Source organism: Monodon monoceros, unplaced genomic scaffold (genome assembly GCF_005190385.1).
Source record: "Monodon monoceros isolate NGI ecotype Baffin Bay Population unplaced genomic scaffold, NGI_Narwhal_1 Super_Scaffold_11, whole genome shotgun sequence".
NCBI lineage: Eukaryota > Metazoa > Chordata > Mammalia > Artiodactyla > Monodontidae > Monodon > Monodon monoceros.
Genome location: NW_021703767.1, coordinates 58880396 through 58899010, shown reverse-complemented (window position 1 = coordinate 58899010; position 18615 = coordinate 58880396). Strand labels below are relative to the sequence as shown.

Sequence of the window (18615 nt, the reverse complement as noted above, 5' to 3'; positions counted from 1 at the left end):
GTATTTATGAAGTTATTTATGAAGCTAATTTGAAAACAACATCAAAACGTTGTTACAGTCCCTATCTAATCACATAACAATACCTTGATTTCTATTCTAATTTGCTCATTATAGGAAAGGGAAAACATGTACCAAACATCAGTTTTTTATTTCCTACAGTATATTTTTTGATAGGATTGGTCATTTATATCTTGCTTATTTTAAAAAAAATCAGGAGATTAATAGCATTTTGTTGACCCCATGTCGTAATGTTGTTACCTTATAATTTTTCAATTTTAGGCTTATATGAATTATAATACCTGTTATTCGATACATTTGCTATATGAAAAACTTGGCACCAATTTGTATAAGAGAGTAAAGTTTAGCAGGTTAGTGAACTTTAAACTGGCTTATCCATTATGAATAGCTGGAGCTTAAATATGAATTATGAAATACATGTTGAAAGTTATTTTAGCATTGCAAACCAGAGGTCACCTCTACCGCCTCCGAGTATGACAGGTGGTGCCTCCATGTCCTGAGAGTAAAGCTGTTAAAATAGTATATTATTCATTAGCCTGAGGTTGAACAATGTCATCTCTGACTTCAGCTTTGTTGATCTTCACAGATCATCAGGGTAGAGAATATATAGAACACTCCCAGTAGAGCCTTTGTATTTGTCTTCTAACAAAGCTATTTAGGGAAAGATAAGTGTGGTCAAATAATTTTGTGGGTTGAATGTAACTCTTAAATTAAGTACTCCTATTAGAAGTAAAATATAATATTTACCTAATATTTTGGTGGCAGAAATATATTTTATAGAATAAACTTTCTCTTTTTTTAATGGATTTATAGGAAGCAGATTATGTCCTAGTAACTGTTTTTGCGATTTTTTTTATAGTGCCATGCTACAAGCGGTGCAAACAGATGGAATATTCAGATGAATTGGAAGCTATCATTGAGGAAGATGATGGTGATGGGGGATGGGTAGATACTTATCATAATACAGGTAAGAGGAGATTAGAATGGCATGTATTTAGTTTAAATTGTTTTAAACTCCTTTACAATCTTTGATAACAGCCTTGATTTTTAAAAAAAGGCTACATAAAGGCATATTATGACTTAGTTTTAATAAATACGTTCTGAGTTTAAATCTAGGATACTAAAAACAAGTTTTCTCCCTCTAACTCCTAGAGAATAGGAGGTATATCAAATGTAGTGGTAGAGCAGGGTTTCCCAGTCTTAGTACTGTAAACATTTTGGGCAAGATAGTTCTTTGTCATAGCATTTTCTGTGCATTGCAGAATGTTTAGCAGTATCTCTGGGCTCTACCCACTAGATGCCTGTCACATCCTCCCAGTTATGACAACCAGAAAAGCCTCTAGACATTGCCAAATATTCTGCGAGGGGCAAAATTGCTACTCTCAGTTGATACTCACTGCACTAGTCAGAGGGCTAAATAATCTGCACAGGTAAAAGTACCTCATTAAGTCTGTTTCTCCTCTTCTCTGAGTAAAGGATACTGCCATCATTTCCTTATGATGATATAGAAACAGATTTAGGAATTGAGCTCCTTGATTTGAAGCTCTTTTGTTCCTTAATGAGTTGAATATTGTCATGTCAAGGCCTAGAGAAAATAGATTGAACAACTTCTTAAAATAATTTCAAAAATCATCCTCTCTTCTCCACTGAGTAGTGCTGTTGGACTTTTCTTTTTTCCCCTGGATCTTTCCAAAATCTTTTAGCTGCTCTGCTTTAGTCTTCACATGACTGGGAAATATGAGTAGCACATCTGTAGGAAATTGCCTGTTGACTGAATAGAGCCATTGGTTATAGCACTGTATTTCTGATATCAAGTTAGTGAGTTTCTCAAGTTGTCTAGTTGTATTGTATTCCATAACCCCTACCCCAAAATCCAGGTACATATTTACAGAGGCATTCATCACAGAGATAAGCAGGTGCCGGAATGATTGGATTGACAGAAATCTATTACAGAAATTCTGCAACTAAAGAAATGTTTGCCATGTTGACAGAAGACAAGTAGCATCATTTTCTTACATAGAAAGCAACATAGTATTATACTTCATTTGATGTGGTGTACATAAATTCTAAGTAATGTTTATGAGAGATACCCTTAGAATTTTAGGTTTAAACTATATTCTGATTGGCTTAAAGCAGTGCTTCCAGCTGACTCACAAGGCTAGGTGCCTGGTTCTTTATTCACCTCAGTTCCCTTTGCTTCATCACTGCTTTTCTTCTCTCAGGTTTCTTTTATTTCTGTTAGCCCTTGTGTTAGTCATGATTCTCCAGAGAAACCATGGATATAGATATAGACAGGTTTGTTTTGAGGAATTGGCATATGTGATTGTGGAAGCTAACAGTTCTGAAATGTACAGGTCAGGCCGGCCAGCAGCCTGAAGACTCAGGGAACAGTTGATTGCTGCAGCTGGAGTCTAAGGGCAGTCTGGAGGCAGAATTAATTCTTCTTCTTGAGCGCTCAGTCTTTTTTCTTAAGGCCTTTGACTGATTGAATGAGGCTCACCCACATTATGGAGGGTAATCTGCTTTACTCTAAGTATACTGATTTAAATGTTAAGCACATCTAAAAAATACCTTCACAGCAACATCTAGGCTGCTGTTTGATCAAACTATGGGACACAATAACCTACCCAAGTTGAGTTGACATATGAAATTAACCATCACAGCCTTATAGAGTATTACCTTCATTAGAATCATTTGAGCTGTCTTTTTCTTTGCCAGTATGTCCTACTTTTAGGAGAGTCTGGTTTAATGGGATACTACTACATTATATTTAAACAGATTGAAGAGGTTTATTTTCTTTTGTTTCTATGTAGTAGATTCAGTGAATTGTTTTGTAATAGCAATTTATTACGTTAATATTTGGGCTTTACTGTTATAAAATAATCATACCTATCATAAAATAATTTCTAGAAAAACTACTGTGAAGTAAAAGTTTTATGCTAGAGCTGTGGATTGTGACATTTTCCATTTGTGGAAATGAGTCATTCTTTGGTTTGGATATATTGAACAGATATGTCAAAGCTTTAGAAGATTAACAAGGGAGCAAAGCATATTTTGTATTTGGGGGTTTTTTTCTTTAATATTTCCCATCCTTGTTGAACTATTTAATTGAGAACACTGATGGGTATTTTGAATTAGAAATATTATTTAACTGACTTATGATGCTGCCATCTGCTTAATGTCCCTTTCATTGAGATAAGTAGGTTCCAAGGTAGTTGCTTAATGAGGTGCACTGGACAGAGCATTGAACCAAAAAGGTGTGGGTTGAGTCCCAGATTATTCATGTAACTGTCTGTGAGATTCATGCAAATTACTTTCTTTTTCTGGAGACTTCATTTCTTTATAGGGAGAAATCATTGCCTTACAGATTTGTAAGGCTTATATAAGATATAGAAACAGTAAAATAAAAAGTCCATATAAATCTGATATGATATTACTACCTCTGAATGTCCAGGATTTCTGAAGCAAATAGCATATATTTTTTAAATTTTTAAAAATTAATTTATTTTATTTATTTTATTTTTGGCTGTGTTGGGTCTTTGTTGCTGCACGTGGGCTTTCTCTAGTTACGGCAAGCAGGGGCTACTCTTTGTTGCAGTGCACGGGCTTCTCATTGCGGTGGCTCCTCTTGTTGCACAGCAGGGGCTCTAGGCATGCGGGCTTCAATAGTTGTGGCATATGGGCTCAGTAGTTGTGGCTCACGGGCTTAGTTGCTCCGCGGCATGTGGGATTTTCCCGGACCAGGGCTCGAACCCGTATCCCCTGCATTGGCAAGCAGATTCTTAGCCACTGCGCCACAAGGGAAGCCCCTAAATAGCATATTTAGTATAACCAGTATCTTGTTGAAAAAATTTCAGTGCAGGTTTAAATATAAATACTGGGTTGGCCAAAAAGAGCGTTCGGTTTTTAAATAAAAATAAAAGACACATTTTTCATTTTCACCAAGAACTTTCCTGAACAACGTATTCACCCTTCTGTCCACTACCTTCTGCCATTTTTCAGGCAACTTCATAATTCCATCTTCCCAAAACTTTATATCTTTTTTTTTTTTTTGCGGTACGCGGGCCTCTCACTGTTGTGGCCTCTCCCGTTGCGGAGCACAGGCTCCGGACGCGCAGGCTCAGCAGCCATGGCTCACGGGCGCAGCCGCTCCGTGGCATGTGGGATCCTCCCAGACCAGGGCACGAACCCACGTCCCCCGCATTGGCAGGCGGACTCCCAACCACTGCGCCACCAGGGAAGCTCAAAACTTTATATCTTTTTGAGCAAAGAACTGTTCCAGGTGCCTTTTACAGTCTTCCAGGGAATTTAAATTTTTTCCATTAAGAGAATTTTGTAAAGACTGAAATCATTGGAAATTCCAAGGTGCAATGTCTGGTGAATATGGCAGATGAATCAGAACTTCCCAGCCAAGCTGTAACAGTGTTTGCCTGGTCATCAAAGAAACATGTGGTCTTGTATTATCCTGATGGAAGATTATGTGTTTTCTGTTGACTAATTCTGGACGCTTTTCACTGAGTGCTGCTTTCAGTTCGTCTAATTGGGAGCATTACTTGTTGGAATTAATCGTTTGGTTTTCCAGAAGGCGCTCATAATAGAGGACTCCCTTCCAATCCCACTATATACACAACATCACCTTCTTTGGATGAAGACCGGCTTTTGGTGTGGTTGGTGGTGGTTCATTTCGCTTGCCCCACAGTCTTTGCCATTCCACGTTATTGTACAGTATCCACTTTTCACTGCCCGTCACTGCTTCTTTTAAAAACGGAACGTTTTCATTATGTTTCAGTACAGAATCGCATGCGGAAATACAGTCAAGAAGGTTTTTTCCAGGGACTTCGCAGTGGTTAAGAATCCACCTACCATTGCAGGGGACTTGGGTTCGATCCCTGGTCCAGGAAGATCCCACATGACGTGGAGCAACTAAGCCTGTGCGCCGCAACTATGGAGCCTGCGCTCCAGAGCCCACGTGCCACGAATTTGAAACCCGTGTGCTCTAGGGCCCCCATGCTGCAGCTACTGAAGCCCTTGCACCTAGAGCCCATGCTCCACAACAAGAGAAGCCAGCGCAGTGAGAAGCCCGCACACTGCAAGAAAGAGTAGCCTCTGCTCGCCGCAACTAGAGAGAAAAAAAAGCCCGCACACAGCAACAAAGACCCAACGCAGCCAAAAAAAAAAAAAAAAAGGTTTTTTCTGCTTATCTTATGTGGAACCCAAACATCAAAGTGATTAACATAACCAAGCTGGTGCAAATGATTTTCAACGCTTGATTTGGATATTTTGCGTATGTTGGCTATCTCCCACGTGGTGTAACGTTGATTGTTCTTAATTAATGTCTCAAATTGATCAGTATCAACCTCAGCTGGTCTACCTGACCGTGGAGCATTGTCCAGAGAGAAATCTCCAGCACGAAACTTCACAAACCACTTTTGACATGTTCGATCAGTCACAGCACCTTCTCCATACACTACACAAATCTTTTTTTTGCATTTCTGTTATGTTTTTACCTTTCTTGAAATAATAAAGCATAATATGCCGAAAATGTTGTTTTTCTTCCATCCTCAACAGTAAAATGGCTACACAAAAATTCACCAATTTTGATGGTTTTTTTTAAATGCATGCTGATATGACAGCTGTCACGTACAATCTAAAAAAATTGTTTGGAATGAAGTTAGATAACTAAATGCTATTAGAGCCATCTTATGGAAAACACCGAATGAACCTTTTGACCAACCCTGTATGACTCCTGTAATCTCTTAATCTGTTCATTTTATGAGGATGAATATTTATTTAGATAGACTCACACAAGGAAAGTAAATAAGTGAAGAATAGTGAATGAGGAATGATAGAGTAGGATAATTTATGGTAAAATATTAAATTGGTATTTAAAATTTTTAATTTTATTTTTAATATGAAAGGAGCCTTTGGGATTATTTATTCCTATTAGAGTTCATTTGTGAAAGTGCTGCTAACATTGCCTCCTCATTTCAGAGAACTTTGAGAATTTAGGTAATATTAAGTATTTTTATATTTCTTAAATCAGGTAAATGGAGGATGTTTACAACTTAATTTTAGTTATATTCTGCTGAATTTTAAACAGGTATTGCAGGAATAACCGAAGCAGTTAAGGAGATTACACTGGAAAGCAAGGTACTGGTTGTTTACTTATGTTTCTAAATTCGGTGACCTAGTTATTTGCATGTATATTTATTTTGAGATTATTCATATCATTTTTATGCAAACTCTATTTATTATCAAGCTCTTTTAAATTCCAGCTATTTTATTCCCTCTCATTTTTCTACATCAACATACCAAAACTGCTGTTTCCCAGTGCTTCTCTTTTCTTTAATCTGTCAAATGGTTAAGAAGAACATTTTTTGAGATTGTAACTGGTTAAAATCTACAATTTTTTTTACTAATTGGGAAGATTTCTAGACCATTTTAAAAGAAACGGCTTTTTTAAGTATAAGTACAAAATGGTCTTCAAGTGGAGGTTTTGAGGGGATTTATTTACTTGCTGATCAGTAGCTGCTGATGGTATCGTGTTTAAATTTGTAGTTTAAACATTAAGTAATTTACTCATTTCTTCTGTAGTTTCTTAATTTACTGCTAATTTGAGGGATTCTTGTTTTTTTGTTTTATTTTATTGTTTTTGAAAATTTAAAGGAAACTTTATGTCATCCAAAATCAAGACATTTTGGATGAGTGGAAGCTAAATGGGTTTCATTGTACAGTTTATTTGAAGGAAGGGTAAAAATATATAATTGGGTAGAAATTTTCTGCTTGAAAGTTTTCAGTTAATTTAGACTATCTGTATTACATTAGCTTTTCCATTTCTAGAGAAAGAATGATTACAGTTGTCTTCATATTTTTGATATAGTTGTTTGAAATAATATAGAAAAAAATACGAAATGCCTTCACCCTTATCTTTTCTTAACTATTTTGTTCACAGTCAAATCTCTTAGAAGATAGAATATTTGGACAGAATAATTGTGTTCCTTTTGTCCTTATGAAACATTCAACTACAACAGTTCCTAGTTTAAGATAGTTTTCTTTATGTGTTTTTGTCATTTGGATCTTTTGGGATTTGTTACCTGGGGCTTAACAGAAGGTGTTAGAAACCAAAACAATATTTTTTTTCCCTGTGTACAATTTTATGCTTGCTAGGGCTTTAAGGTTCAGTTCACCCTGAGAATTCATCCTTTTGAAGTTTTACTTTTTGGAGAATTTGAATGATAAAGGAAAAATTACATAAATGGCTTTGCTGCTTCAGAAGCTCCTGTTTACTCCAGCCATTAGTATGTATGCTTCAGACTTCGGGAATGATAAATGGCGGAGGAGTGTGGATAGCATTATTTGATAGGTTTATGGTAATTCTTTTAAGAATTTTTAATAAATGCAATAATGGTTAATATGGTACTTTGTATCCCACCTAACATTCTTATGTCCTAGTAAAGGTTGAATATTTAGAATAATTTACAACTAGAATATATCTTCCCTGTCACTTCCTGTTTAATATAGAATTTACATGATTATTTATAATTTAGTGCTTAGAATACTTGCTATCCAGAGTAAAATTATAAATTAGGTGAAACTAAATGTCCAATTTTTTTACCTACTACATTGACTTCAGATTTTTAGAATATTAATTTCGTGAAAATGATAATTGTATATTAGGCTTGGCTTTGATTAGCATTATTTCATTCTAGTGCAAATGTAGTTAAGAACTGAAATCTTATGTGTTCTGGTAACTGTAATTGCTTAATTCAGTCAGGAATGTTAACAAATTAGAGAATATGATATTTATAATAATAAATTTAACTTATAAATGTATTGTGATTTATAGATATATAGCTTTTTCTCCTTTAAGTGTGCAAGTTAACTTTGAATTGGTTTTCTAATACTAATGAATTGCTTAACTAGAAGTATTGTTTTGTTGGAAGTGCAACTGGCAACTTTTTTAGATGACTTGGTGCTTCTATGATACTTTTATATTTTTCAGTCACAGCACTTAGCACATCACTCTTAAAGATTGGCTTATGGGTTTGTCATCTGATGGAGGAGTTTCTTGAGCATACGAACTATCTTATCACTCTTATTTTTACAGTGGTTAGTTAGCACTGCTGGCATGTGGGTGCTCAGTATTTGAACTAATGAACATATTTAAGTGACTTTAAATATAATCAATTTCAAAGGACAGTATAAAACTCCAGGATTGCTCAGCATTATGTGAGGAGGAGGAAGAGGAAGATGAAGGAGAAGCTGCAGATATGGAAGGTATTGTGTTCTGGATTTGCTTTACTCACAATAGAATATTGCTTTTAGAATTGGTGTAATTGATGTGAGCTAAGAATTCTACTCCATTGAGTTCTAAATTTAACATTTAACAGCCTAGAGAGGATTTGTTTAGTTTAAATTTAATCAGCACAGAACTTATCTTGGTCTTAGACTCTTCTACTTCACCCAGAGCATAGCTCTGATAGCATTATTTCTGCTGAGATCAGTACTGATCATAAATCTTTAATGCTGGGTACAGCCGTAAGACACAGATTCTTAAGCTAATTCTTAAATTCTTTCAGAACAGAACAAAATTTGTTCTGGCATTTAGTATTTTCTTTTTCCTTTTTGATAACATCTTACTACTAAAACCTTATGATAGTGATTCTTAATGGGGCTTTTGAACTACATGGAATCCCCCCACTGCTCCCTGAAAATCTGAAGTGCCTTCCTAGGATTACTAGCTGAGACTCACTGCATTAGTGAATCATTGTTACAAGAGATTGAAACCCACTGTACTAACAGAACACAGTAATACGGGTCTGAAAGTATACGGCTTTGATTCTGTTAACCATGTCCTCCTCTTTTTTTTCCTCCCTTGATTTTTTTTTTTTTTTTTTTGCATTACATGGGCCTCTCACTGTTGTGGCCTCTCCCATTGCGGAGCACAGGCTCCGGATGCGCAGGCTCAGCGGCCATGGCTCACGGACCCAGCCGCTCCGCGGCATGTGGGATCTTCCCAGACCAGGGCACGAACCCATGTCCCAAACCCGTGTCCCCTGCATCGGCAGGCAGACTCTCAACCACTGCGCCACCAGGGAAGCCCCTCCCTTGATTTTTTGACACAGGATTTTCCTCCTCTTTCCTTGACTTTTTCTTTTAAAAAGTCATCTTGCTGGGCTCTTTTACTTCTGCTTCACTGTTAAATGTTACTATTTCATGGGGTTTCACTTTTTTTTTTTTTTTCTGCTCACTCCCAGGTAGAATTTTATCTACTCTTATGACTTCTGTAATTGAGTACTGTGGTCTGGCACAGAATTGTTTACAACAGGAAAAATGGTGTATAAATTACATTAGATTCTCTATGAGAGTTTAAATATGAATATGTGTGTGTATAGAGAGAGGGTTAGTTGGAAAAAGGAAGAGGATTTAAAAAAGACAGGGCAGATATTTTGGAGGCTGTAAGGTGGCTAAATCCCCCCAATACATAGGATTTAGTGAGAGAGAATGCAGATGTAGAAGGTAGTGTCAGTAGAGTTGAAGCACCATAATGGCAAGTGGTGTTCGATGAGGAGGAGGTGACAGCATAGCCTAATCAACCAGAGTAGCCTTTACTTCAAAGTACCTTTTTTAGTTTTGTTTCCTAAATTACTTTGAGTTTCTGTGAAACCTAGCTGTATATCTGTTCCTGAATTCTAGTAAGAGTCTTGTCCTTATTTCCACTGTGTACTCTTATTCTTTGAGGAAATCCAAATGAGTTACTTGTAACCGAAATTGCTCACAGCAACCTCATATACCATTCCTGCGCTCAAGACATCCATGTCTAAACCCCCAACCCAGATCTCCTGAATTTCATATCTACTTGTTTAGTTTCATTTCTATGTGGATGTCTCATAATTGTCGGAACCACCTTCTGTACAAATACTCTTTCTGGGTTCCATTTGTCTCTGAATGGCATACAGTTGTCCCGGTTGGAGTGGGGAACCTTATGAATAAAGTACTGTTTTTAGAGTACAAGCTGTGGGACTGCCTTAAATATCTGGCAGCCTTTTAGTATGTTTGTTACATTTCCCTTGGATAGAGTTAAAGAAACAATTGCTATATATGGAATTTTGCTTAAAAACAGTGTTGTTGGTATCTAATATAACAGTTAATTTTCATCCATCATTCATCAAATATTTATCAAGCAATACAGTATCTATGTATCAGATACTGTATTTGGTGCTGGAGACAAAGCAGTAGACATGATCTCACGGAGCTAATATTTGATTTAGGGGACACAGACAAAAAACAGTAGATAAGCAGAATATATACTGTCTTAGATGGTTATAAGTGTTAGGGAGAAAATAAAGGTGGGAGGGAATAGGGAGTCTTGTAGTACGATGAGTGTTGTAATTTTTAAATAGGTTAGTCAAGGAAGAACCTCATTGAGGATATACCTTTTAAGTAAAGTCTGGCAGGAAGTGAACGGACAAGCTGTTTGGATATCTGAGGAAGAGTGCAAAGGCCCTGAAGTGGGAGCATGTGCGGCTTGTATAAAATACTGCAAGGAGGCTCCTATGTCTAGAGAGGAGAGAGGGGAGAGTAATAAGGCATGGAGTCAGAGAGGTAACCCGGGGACCAGATCGTGTAGGGCCCTGGCTTTAACTCAGAGTGAGACAAGAAGCCGTTGGAGGGTTTTTCTGAGTAGAGGGACAGCTGAGAACGAGATTTAACATCTCAACAGAATCACTGTGACTTCAGTGTTGAGAATAGAGTGAAGGGATAGGGACAACAGTTGGGTGGCTATTTTGATAATCTAGGCAAGAAATGACTGTGGCACGGACTCGAGTAGGAATTGGAAGTGATGAGAAACTGCAGATTCTGGACATATTTTGAGGGTAGGGCCGAAAAAGGATTTGTTGCTGGATTGGATGTGACATGAGGGAGAGAGAGTACTCAAGTGTGACTCCAAGGTTTTTGACCCAAATGTCTGGAAAGATGTCATTATTGAGATGGGGAAAACTGTAGGAGTGAATGGCTTTGGAGGGGGAGTCAGGAGCTCAGTTTTTGACATGTGATATTTGCTCTGCTCCTTAGTCACTCATTGTAGTCATAAGTAAACAATTAGGTATCCATGTTTGCAGTCAGGGAATAAATATAAGAGTCATCAGCATTTAAAGCCCTTGGAACTAGATGAAATCGTCAAGGGAGTAAGTGTGGATAAAGAAGAGACAAGGTCCAAAAACTGAGCCCGTAGTTACTATAGATGATGAAGGGGAACCAGCATAGGAGATAGTGAAGGAGAAGCTAGTGAGGTGGGAGGAAAGCCAGGAAAATGTAGTATCTTAAAGGCTGAGGAAAGAAAACGTTCCAAGGAAGAAGGAATAAATCATGCCAGATGTTCCTGAGAGGTCAATTAAGATGAAAACTGGGAATTGACCACTGGATTCAGCCAAGTGGAAGTCAATGATGACTTTAACGAGCACATTTTATGCAATTCTGTAAATAGCCTTGTGCACCCTATGGAGTCACCTAGGGCTCTACAGTATTATTGTGCCAGTTGGTATTAGTAATAGACTGTTGTAGCACAGGCCAATCCTTAAGCCTGCTAACTTTCTCTGGCTTTGTCAGGTAAAGTGCTGCTTTAGAAGTATAGAATTAGCTCCCTCATGTTTATTCAATATCTTCAGTCAGAACAAAAGCAAAAACCCAGGTTTTGAGTGATACTCTGAAGTAATATGTAATTTGGTTTAGGAAATTACTTCGAACTTGATTAATCTTTTGTTGCTTTTTTAAACAGAATATGAAGAGAGTGGATTGTTGGAAACAGATGAGGTTTGTAAATCAAGTTTTTTCTTTAATTTTTAATGAGTAAGCTTGGGGATTAGTGTTCTTAATATCTTGATCTATCAAATGAGTTTTTAATATGTGTACATTGTTTACAGTATATAACATTTTAGCTTTAAATTTTGTTATATCTGCTGTTGAATAAAAAATATATGGGATGGGAAAAATAGATTTTCTAAAACATGACATTCATAGTGATTTTAATGGTTGTAAATTTTTCTCCACTATTACCAGGCTACTCTAGATACAAGGAAACTAGTAGAAGCTTGTAAAGCTAAAACTGATGCTGGAGGTGAAGATGCTATTTTGCAAACCAGAACTTATGACCTTTACATCACTTATGATAAATATTACCAGACACCACGACTATGGTTGTTCGGCTATGATGAGGTAAAAATAAAGAAAGACATTTTAATGTAAATATTTAAAATTTTTGTGTTGAATTCTTTTGTCATTAGGCCTATGGATATATACTTTTGCCTTTTAAATTTTACAAATCATTTGTTTTATAATTTTGTGATTTATGTTGAGTTTGATTCTTATTTTGAAGAAACTGAATTATTCATTGTAACACCACCACCGCTAAGAATTAAACAGAAATAATCTGTTACATTTATTTATTGGTCCCTGAGCTTATTTATCCCTTCAAAATGTGAGGAAAATTGAAGTTGGTTTGTTGTATTAAATTTTGTTTGGGATTATATCTATTGGATATATAGGCATTTGCAGAATGATCATATTGCATGTAGTTTTTTTCCTTAAGAATTTCACTTAATTGAATTAAAGGATAACTGAAATAAAAGTAACTTGTTTAACCTGTCATTCCAATTACTATAAATGGGAAACAAGAAAATAAAACAAAATCGGCCTAAAAGGTGTTAGAAAGTTATAAAATGTTTTGATAGCCATGAACCTGCCCTTTTGTGGGATCTTTTCTGTTTTAGATGGTGGCTGATGTCACATAACCTTGATGGACAGACTCTCTCCTCCCTCCCTCCCTACTTGGTGTAAATAAATCCTTGGCCCAAAATAATCTGGTGATTCTAAATAGTGTAGAATTCAGAACTGCAAGTGATATGGGAGGTGGGGATAAGTATAAACCCTGAAGTTTAGGCCTAAAAGTTTTTAAACAGTAATTTCAAATGAAGCACTTTTTATGGTTTTAGCAACGGCAGCCTTTAACAGTTGAGCACATGTATGAAGACATCAGTCAAGATCATGTGAAGAAAACAGTGACCATTGAAAATCACCCTCATCTTCCACCACCTCCTATGTGTTCAGTTCACCCATGCAGGTGTGTCTGTGTGTGTGTGTGTATTTGTGTGCATGTGTGTGTGTGTATACTTCATGGATTTACTACTCGGGAGTCTGTATAAACATGGTGCCCGAACAGAAAAAATTTACTTAATAAATAAAATTCTCTTTTGTCTTCCTTAGGAATGTTTTTGTGCTTAAATAATATATAAGATAAAGAAAAAAAAACCTTACCAATTTCCTTTAAGTTTAAATTCATTAAGAATAATTTTTGTCCTTTGTGTGTGTTTAGTTATAGTATAGATCTCTGTGATTTCACTCCTGTTATTAGCTCCAAGAATACTTTGGAAGATCCTTTTTAGATGAAAAAATACTAATCATTTAGACATGGTTTGCTCTATTGCGATATATCTTTCTGCGAATGTGCAATGTAAAGTTAACTTTGTGCTTTTTCTAGGTGACCTATTTATCTCTTTTTATTGGTTAGTGAAGGGAGATATATGTAGAATTTCTATTCCTTTACTTTTCAATTAAGAGGTTTTCAGCCCTACCAAATCAAGTACATTTTATAATTTGGGATTTCTTTGTATTAATGTGTTTTCACAGGGCCAAATAAGTGAAACTGAATCTATATATATGATCTGTTAAGAATTTTCCTTAAAAAAAAATTACATGCTAAATTCTTTCAGCTATTTCTAATGGGTAACTTCTACAAATCATTGAGCAATTTTGGTAACAGTATTTTTCAGATGAAAACTCTGATATTCCATTGACTAATTAGAGGCAACAGTCTTGTTTTAAAAAATCCTTTAATATTTTCTTCTCATTTTTAACAACGTTTTTATTCCAAAAATCTATCCCATAGGAAGTCTAGTTCATTTTTCAAGTTTATTTGTGTTAAGAGTGTTAATGCTAACTGTGAAAAGTATTTCAAGAGTCATTAGTTTAAAACTATCTAAAATTATCTAATCTAAAAGGTTTTCATTTCTGAGAGTTATTTTTTTGGATCCTCTTATGGCTTGAGAGTTTAGGACAGAGCTTATCAAACTGAGGCAGGTCTCTTTCTGAAGTATAAACTTTACTCAGTGGGAAAAAGAGATAAGTAATTTAACTGGTGATGTTAAACATTTTAGTAAATGACTGTATTATGGAATATAATGTAAATAAGGCCAAAAAAAGCTGGGGCCCTGTAAAATGAGACTGCAAGGGCATTTTAGGCCTTGCCGTTGGCTGCCTCAGATTATGTCTTCATATTCTCAGGGCCAATACATTTATTCTCATCTTCTGAGTTGACTGCCTCTTTCATGAAGGTTGTACTCATAAAAATTGAAGTAGTGTTATTTAAGCCAGGATATGTGTAAAAGTTCATTTCTTTTGTACAGTGCCCTTTTCTCAATTATATGCTCAGGCAATTACTTTGATGCCACCTTTTTCTATAGCATAGGAGATTCACCAGTTGGCCACAAAAAAATTTGTGGAAAACTTCAGATAAATATCCTTCTTTATATAAAGCCAAAAAAATTTTTCTAAATAGAATCAGATAATTTTAATCTGAAAAAATATATATATAAATCTCTTAACTCTGACCCGTTGGCTTTTCTTTAACTCAGTTTTGGTTTACTCTCTGTTAAACATTGAAACAGTCAAAATCACAGCCTTATAAATATCTTTGTGTTTTTTTTTGACCAGCTGTTAACCATGTAGCTTTTTTGAATTTGCCTGTTTAGGTTCTTTTTTGTTTCTCAGAGCAGAAAGCCCTTGCTCTGCATTTATGCCCTGGCATGATTTCCCTTTCTCTGATTTTCTGCCCTACCTCCCTTCCACCCCCATTATAGGAAAGCTAACTAGTCCCATTGTGTTCATTTGTGACTGCCATGGCTACAATAAAACTGTCTGCATGACTCAACAATCTGGCTTGCTGGGGAGTAGGGAGGAGAATATTTTACAATAGTACTGTTATATATTAAAATTAATTCACAGGCGGTAATAACGTAGGTGTAATAATGTAGGTTTCTTCGCAAACAAAAACTTGCTTTTCCTACTTTGATCCAATTGATCTGTACTAATAATATGTGTTCTTTTGCTTTTAGGCATGCTGAGGTGATGAAGAAAATCATTGAGACTGTTGCAGAAGGAGGGGGAGAACTTGGTGTTCATATGTATCCTTACCTGTGTATGCGACTAGAGGCAAATTGCTTCTGGGATTTTTTTTCCCCCTTTTTGGGAAATTTAGTATAAACTCTAAGGCACAGTAGTATAACTTATTTTAGCCCCGCACATCTGGAAGTCTTAGTGGGAGTCCTTAATTTATTTAGAAAATGTTACATTATGATAGTTCTGGCCTTGTTCAGTTGATAAGCACATGTCCCTGTGTGCACCAGTTAGCTCTGCCTTGTTACAGAGCTTCAGAGCAATATGTACTTCTAGGTAGCATCTTGCCAAGTGCTTTTGTTTGTTGAGGGAGTGGCTGAGAGTATGCAATTCCACAACTGTGAACTCTATGGAAAAGAAACACAAAGTGCTTAATCTGTTGATGAAAGATGAATAACCTGTGAATTTAGAGGATAACACATGAATATCTTTTCAAGTATATTTCTGATTTAACATGTTATCAAAAACGTACTTTTCTATCAGGTAAAAGTAAAGTTGGGTTTTGTCAGTCTGAGGTCTCTGAAGCAAAGAAAGAATTCAGATTAAATAAATAGGTTAATTAAAAAGTAAAGCACCTGAAATCTATTTCAGGTTGTCTTCAAATGTAGTATTTTCGTTTTTCTCCAGGTAAGAGCACCTCTTTATTTCTCTGGGGTTAGCAAGAGGAATTAAGTAAACTACTGGATCCTGAAATACACGTACCCATAGCATGGATTCATCAAAAGCAGTCAAGAGTCAATGATTTAAATACCAAATAGCTTGAATTAGTTTGATGCTAGATTGACATTCGACTTGGTGGTTCCTGCCACTCAGTGTTAGAAGTAGACTGAGGGGTCACCACTGTCTTGGAACTACAGATAAACTAAGCATTGCTAATAGAATGTGTGCCTCAGAGAAACATTGGGCTGATTTGATACTGAAACAAACCAAGAACTTTTGAACCAGAATTACTCTTAAAATTCTATTATGCATAATTTGAGCATTTATCTCTGTTTTGGAAGCTGTGTAGCAACTTGGAAGACACTATATATAGTTCATAATTGTCATCAATTCCCCTGAGAAAAATTAATCTCTTAATGTTTCTGAGTGCAGTGGAACATAGAAAAAAATTCAGGAATTTATTAAAGACAGTCCAGTATAGCAGATCTATTAAAGACTATTCCAGTATAGTATATGGCAAGTACGTATACTAACCAAGAATCATTCCTTATGGAGGGTTTTTAGTTACTTTTTGTTCTTTTCCTTCAGTATTTTTATATTCTTTACACTGTCTCATTTTCTAACATACTCTAGCAAACTTATAGGCAATAAAAAGACCATCTCCCAATCATTTAAACATGTACAACCTTGTCCTTATTTTTATATTAAAATATTTGGGCTAATATGAACTTGTACTCATTAAGAAGTCTTACATGCAAATATTAAATGTGGCCGGGTCAGTCATTCTTATAGAGAGCCTCATGCTGAATAGACACCAATTGCATGAATGAATTTTTTTAATATAATATACTTGATTTAAGATTTTGTCTTCTGTATTTTTTCTGAGGAGTTATTGCTTAATAAAATGGATATTTACAATGTTAGCTTAAATCATAGAACTATTTACCAATCTGTTTTCCTTAGCTAAAGACCTTTAGGTATCTTCTAATTTTCTTGAAATTTGTACAAGCTGTCATTCCAACAATAGAATATGACTACACAAGACACTTCACAATGTAACAAAGAGAGCATAGAATCTATCCTAATTATTGGTTCTGATTTTTAAAGAATTAACCCATAGATGTGACCATTGACCATATTCACCGATATGTACAATTTCTCTAATAAAGAGAATTATATGTTTATGCATTAAATAAAAGTTCCTCTACCAGCCTTATTTGTTTAATAAAATGAGTGTAAAGAGACCGTTTTTCTTGCTTCTTATCAAAAGATGATAATTCTTCAAGTGTAGAAGTATCTCATACAGAACGATGATAAGAGTATTTTTGGTTCACACTTATGAGGAAGGTATTTAAATGTGTAATAATGTGAGAGCTGGGGCTAGAAAATACTTCATGCTAGACTCACCTTCCCCTCTTCTTTCTGTTCCTTTTGTTTCCCCTCGGACCATCTCCCTAAGTCTCCTATCTGCTAGTAGTTAATATTGATGAAGTACTTACTGTGTGCCAGGAAATGCGTTAAGTGCTGTTACTTATTTTCTTTCTGGATTGTTTTACTGAGTTTGTATCACCAAAGTTATTTTTTTATTAAAGATTCAGGAATATTTTTCCTATGGTGATTGCCTGATAGAATATTAGAATTTAAAGGGATCCCTTTCTTGTATCACGTCAGTTTACAGATATGGGTCTGGGAGTTCAGAAAGGTTAAGTGAGGTTCTACTCAGGGACACCCGCTGAGAGCCGAGGAGTAGAACCCAGGCCCTTTGAGGACTCCTCTTACATTCTCTTCGTACCCCACATTGCCCCCTCGTTCCCTTTCTTTCCATCTTGCACGTAGTGGGAGTGGCTAACCCTGCCTCTAAGGAACCTTCGTTTCTTGGTTTGTTTTTGTATTCCTCATCATTCAAGAATACTTGCTTTACCTTCAGTGCCCCTTTATTTTTACCCCTTTTCCAATTGTAACCCAATTTTTGTGTTTTAAGGAGCTCTCCATAATGAAAATCTTGATAGAATTAAGGTGGTGTTTGATATGGCATAATAGAGAGATGTAAACATGGGTGTCATCTTAGAATACACATCAGATATCCTGCTTGCTCATGTAGGCAGCAAGCTACTCTTCTGGCTTTATTTGAATTAATCTTCCCAACTGATTTTACTGAAATATCCTATTTTTGAATACCTGTAGTCTAAATGATATGTAGTAATAGATGTTATCACATTGTCAACATTTTTCTCCCAGTTAAGCCTTATTTATAGTACAGATACCTTCAAATCTTTTTTTTAAGCCAGCAGTCGTATTTATCTCAATCACCACTAGGTGGCATAAATCAGAAGATCTTTTTTTCCAATTGAAATCTTTACATGGGTGCCTAATGCATAAAACAAAAGTGGATTTTTTTAACATCTTTATTGGAATATAATTGCTTTACAATGTTGTGTTAGTTTCTGCTGTATAACAAAGTGAATCAGCTGTATGTATACAGACATACCCATATCCCCTCCCTCCCAACCTTCCTATCCCACCCCTCTAGGTGGTCACAAAGCACTGAGCTGATCTCCTTGTGCGATGCAGCTGCTTCCCACTAGCTATCTGTTTTACATGTGATAGTGTATATATGTCAGTGCTACTCTCTCACTTCATCCCAACTTACCCTTCCCCCTCCCCGTGTCCTCAAGTCCATTCTCTACATCTGCGTCTTTATTCCTG

At 35.9% G+C, this 18615-nt stretch overlaps 1 protein-coding gene across 1 annotated transcript in view; it reads left to right on the top strand.

Moving 5' to 3' along the window:
• The window catches only part of ATG3 (autophagy related 3), a 28687-nt gene extending 11534 nt beyond the window's left edge, over positions 1 to 17153 (top strand). The window contains exons 5-12 of the mRNA XM_029215391.1: positions 878 to 985; positions 6119 to 6168; positions 8214 to 8295; positions 11798 to 11832; positions 12079 to 12234; positions 13011 to 13138; positions 15189 to 15257; positions 16887 to 17153. Coding sequence (XP_029071224.1) covers positions 878 to 985; positions 6119 to 6168; positions 8214 to 8295; positions 11798 to 11832; positions 12079 to 12234; positions 13011 to 13138; positions 15189 to 15257; positions 16887 to 16968 — 710 coding nt within the window. The 3' untranslated portion in view covers positions 16969 to 17153. The remainder of the gene's footprint in view (positions 1 to 877; positions 986 to 6118; positions 6169 to 8213; positions 8296 to 11797; positions 11833 to 12078; positions 12235 to 13010; positions 13139 to 15188; positions 15258 to 16886) is intronic.
• Positions 17154 to 18615: the final 1462 nt, after the last annotated feature.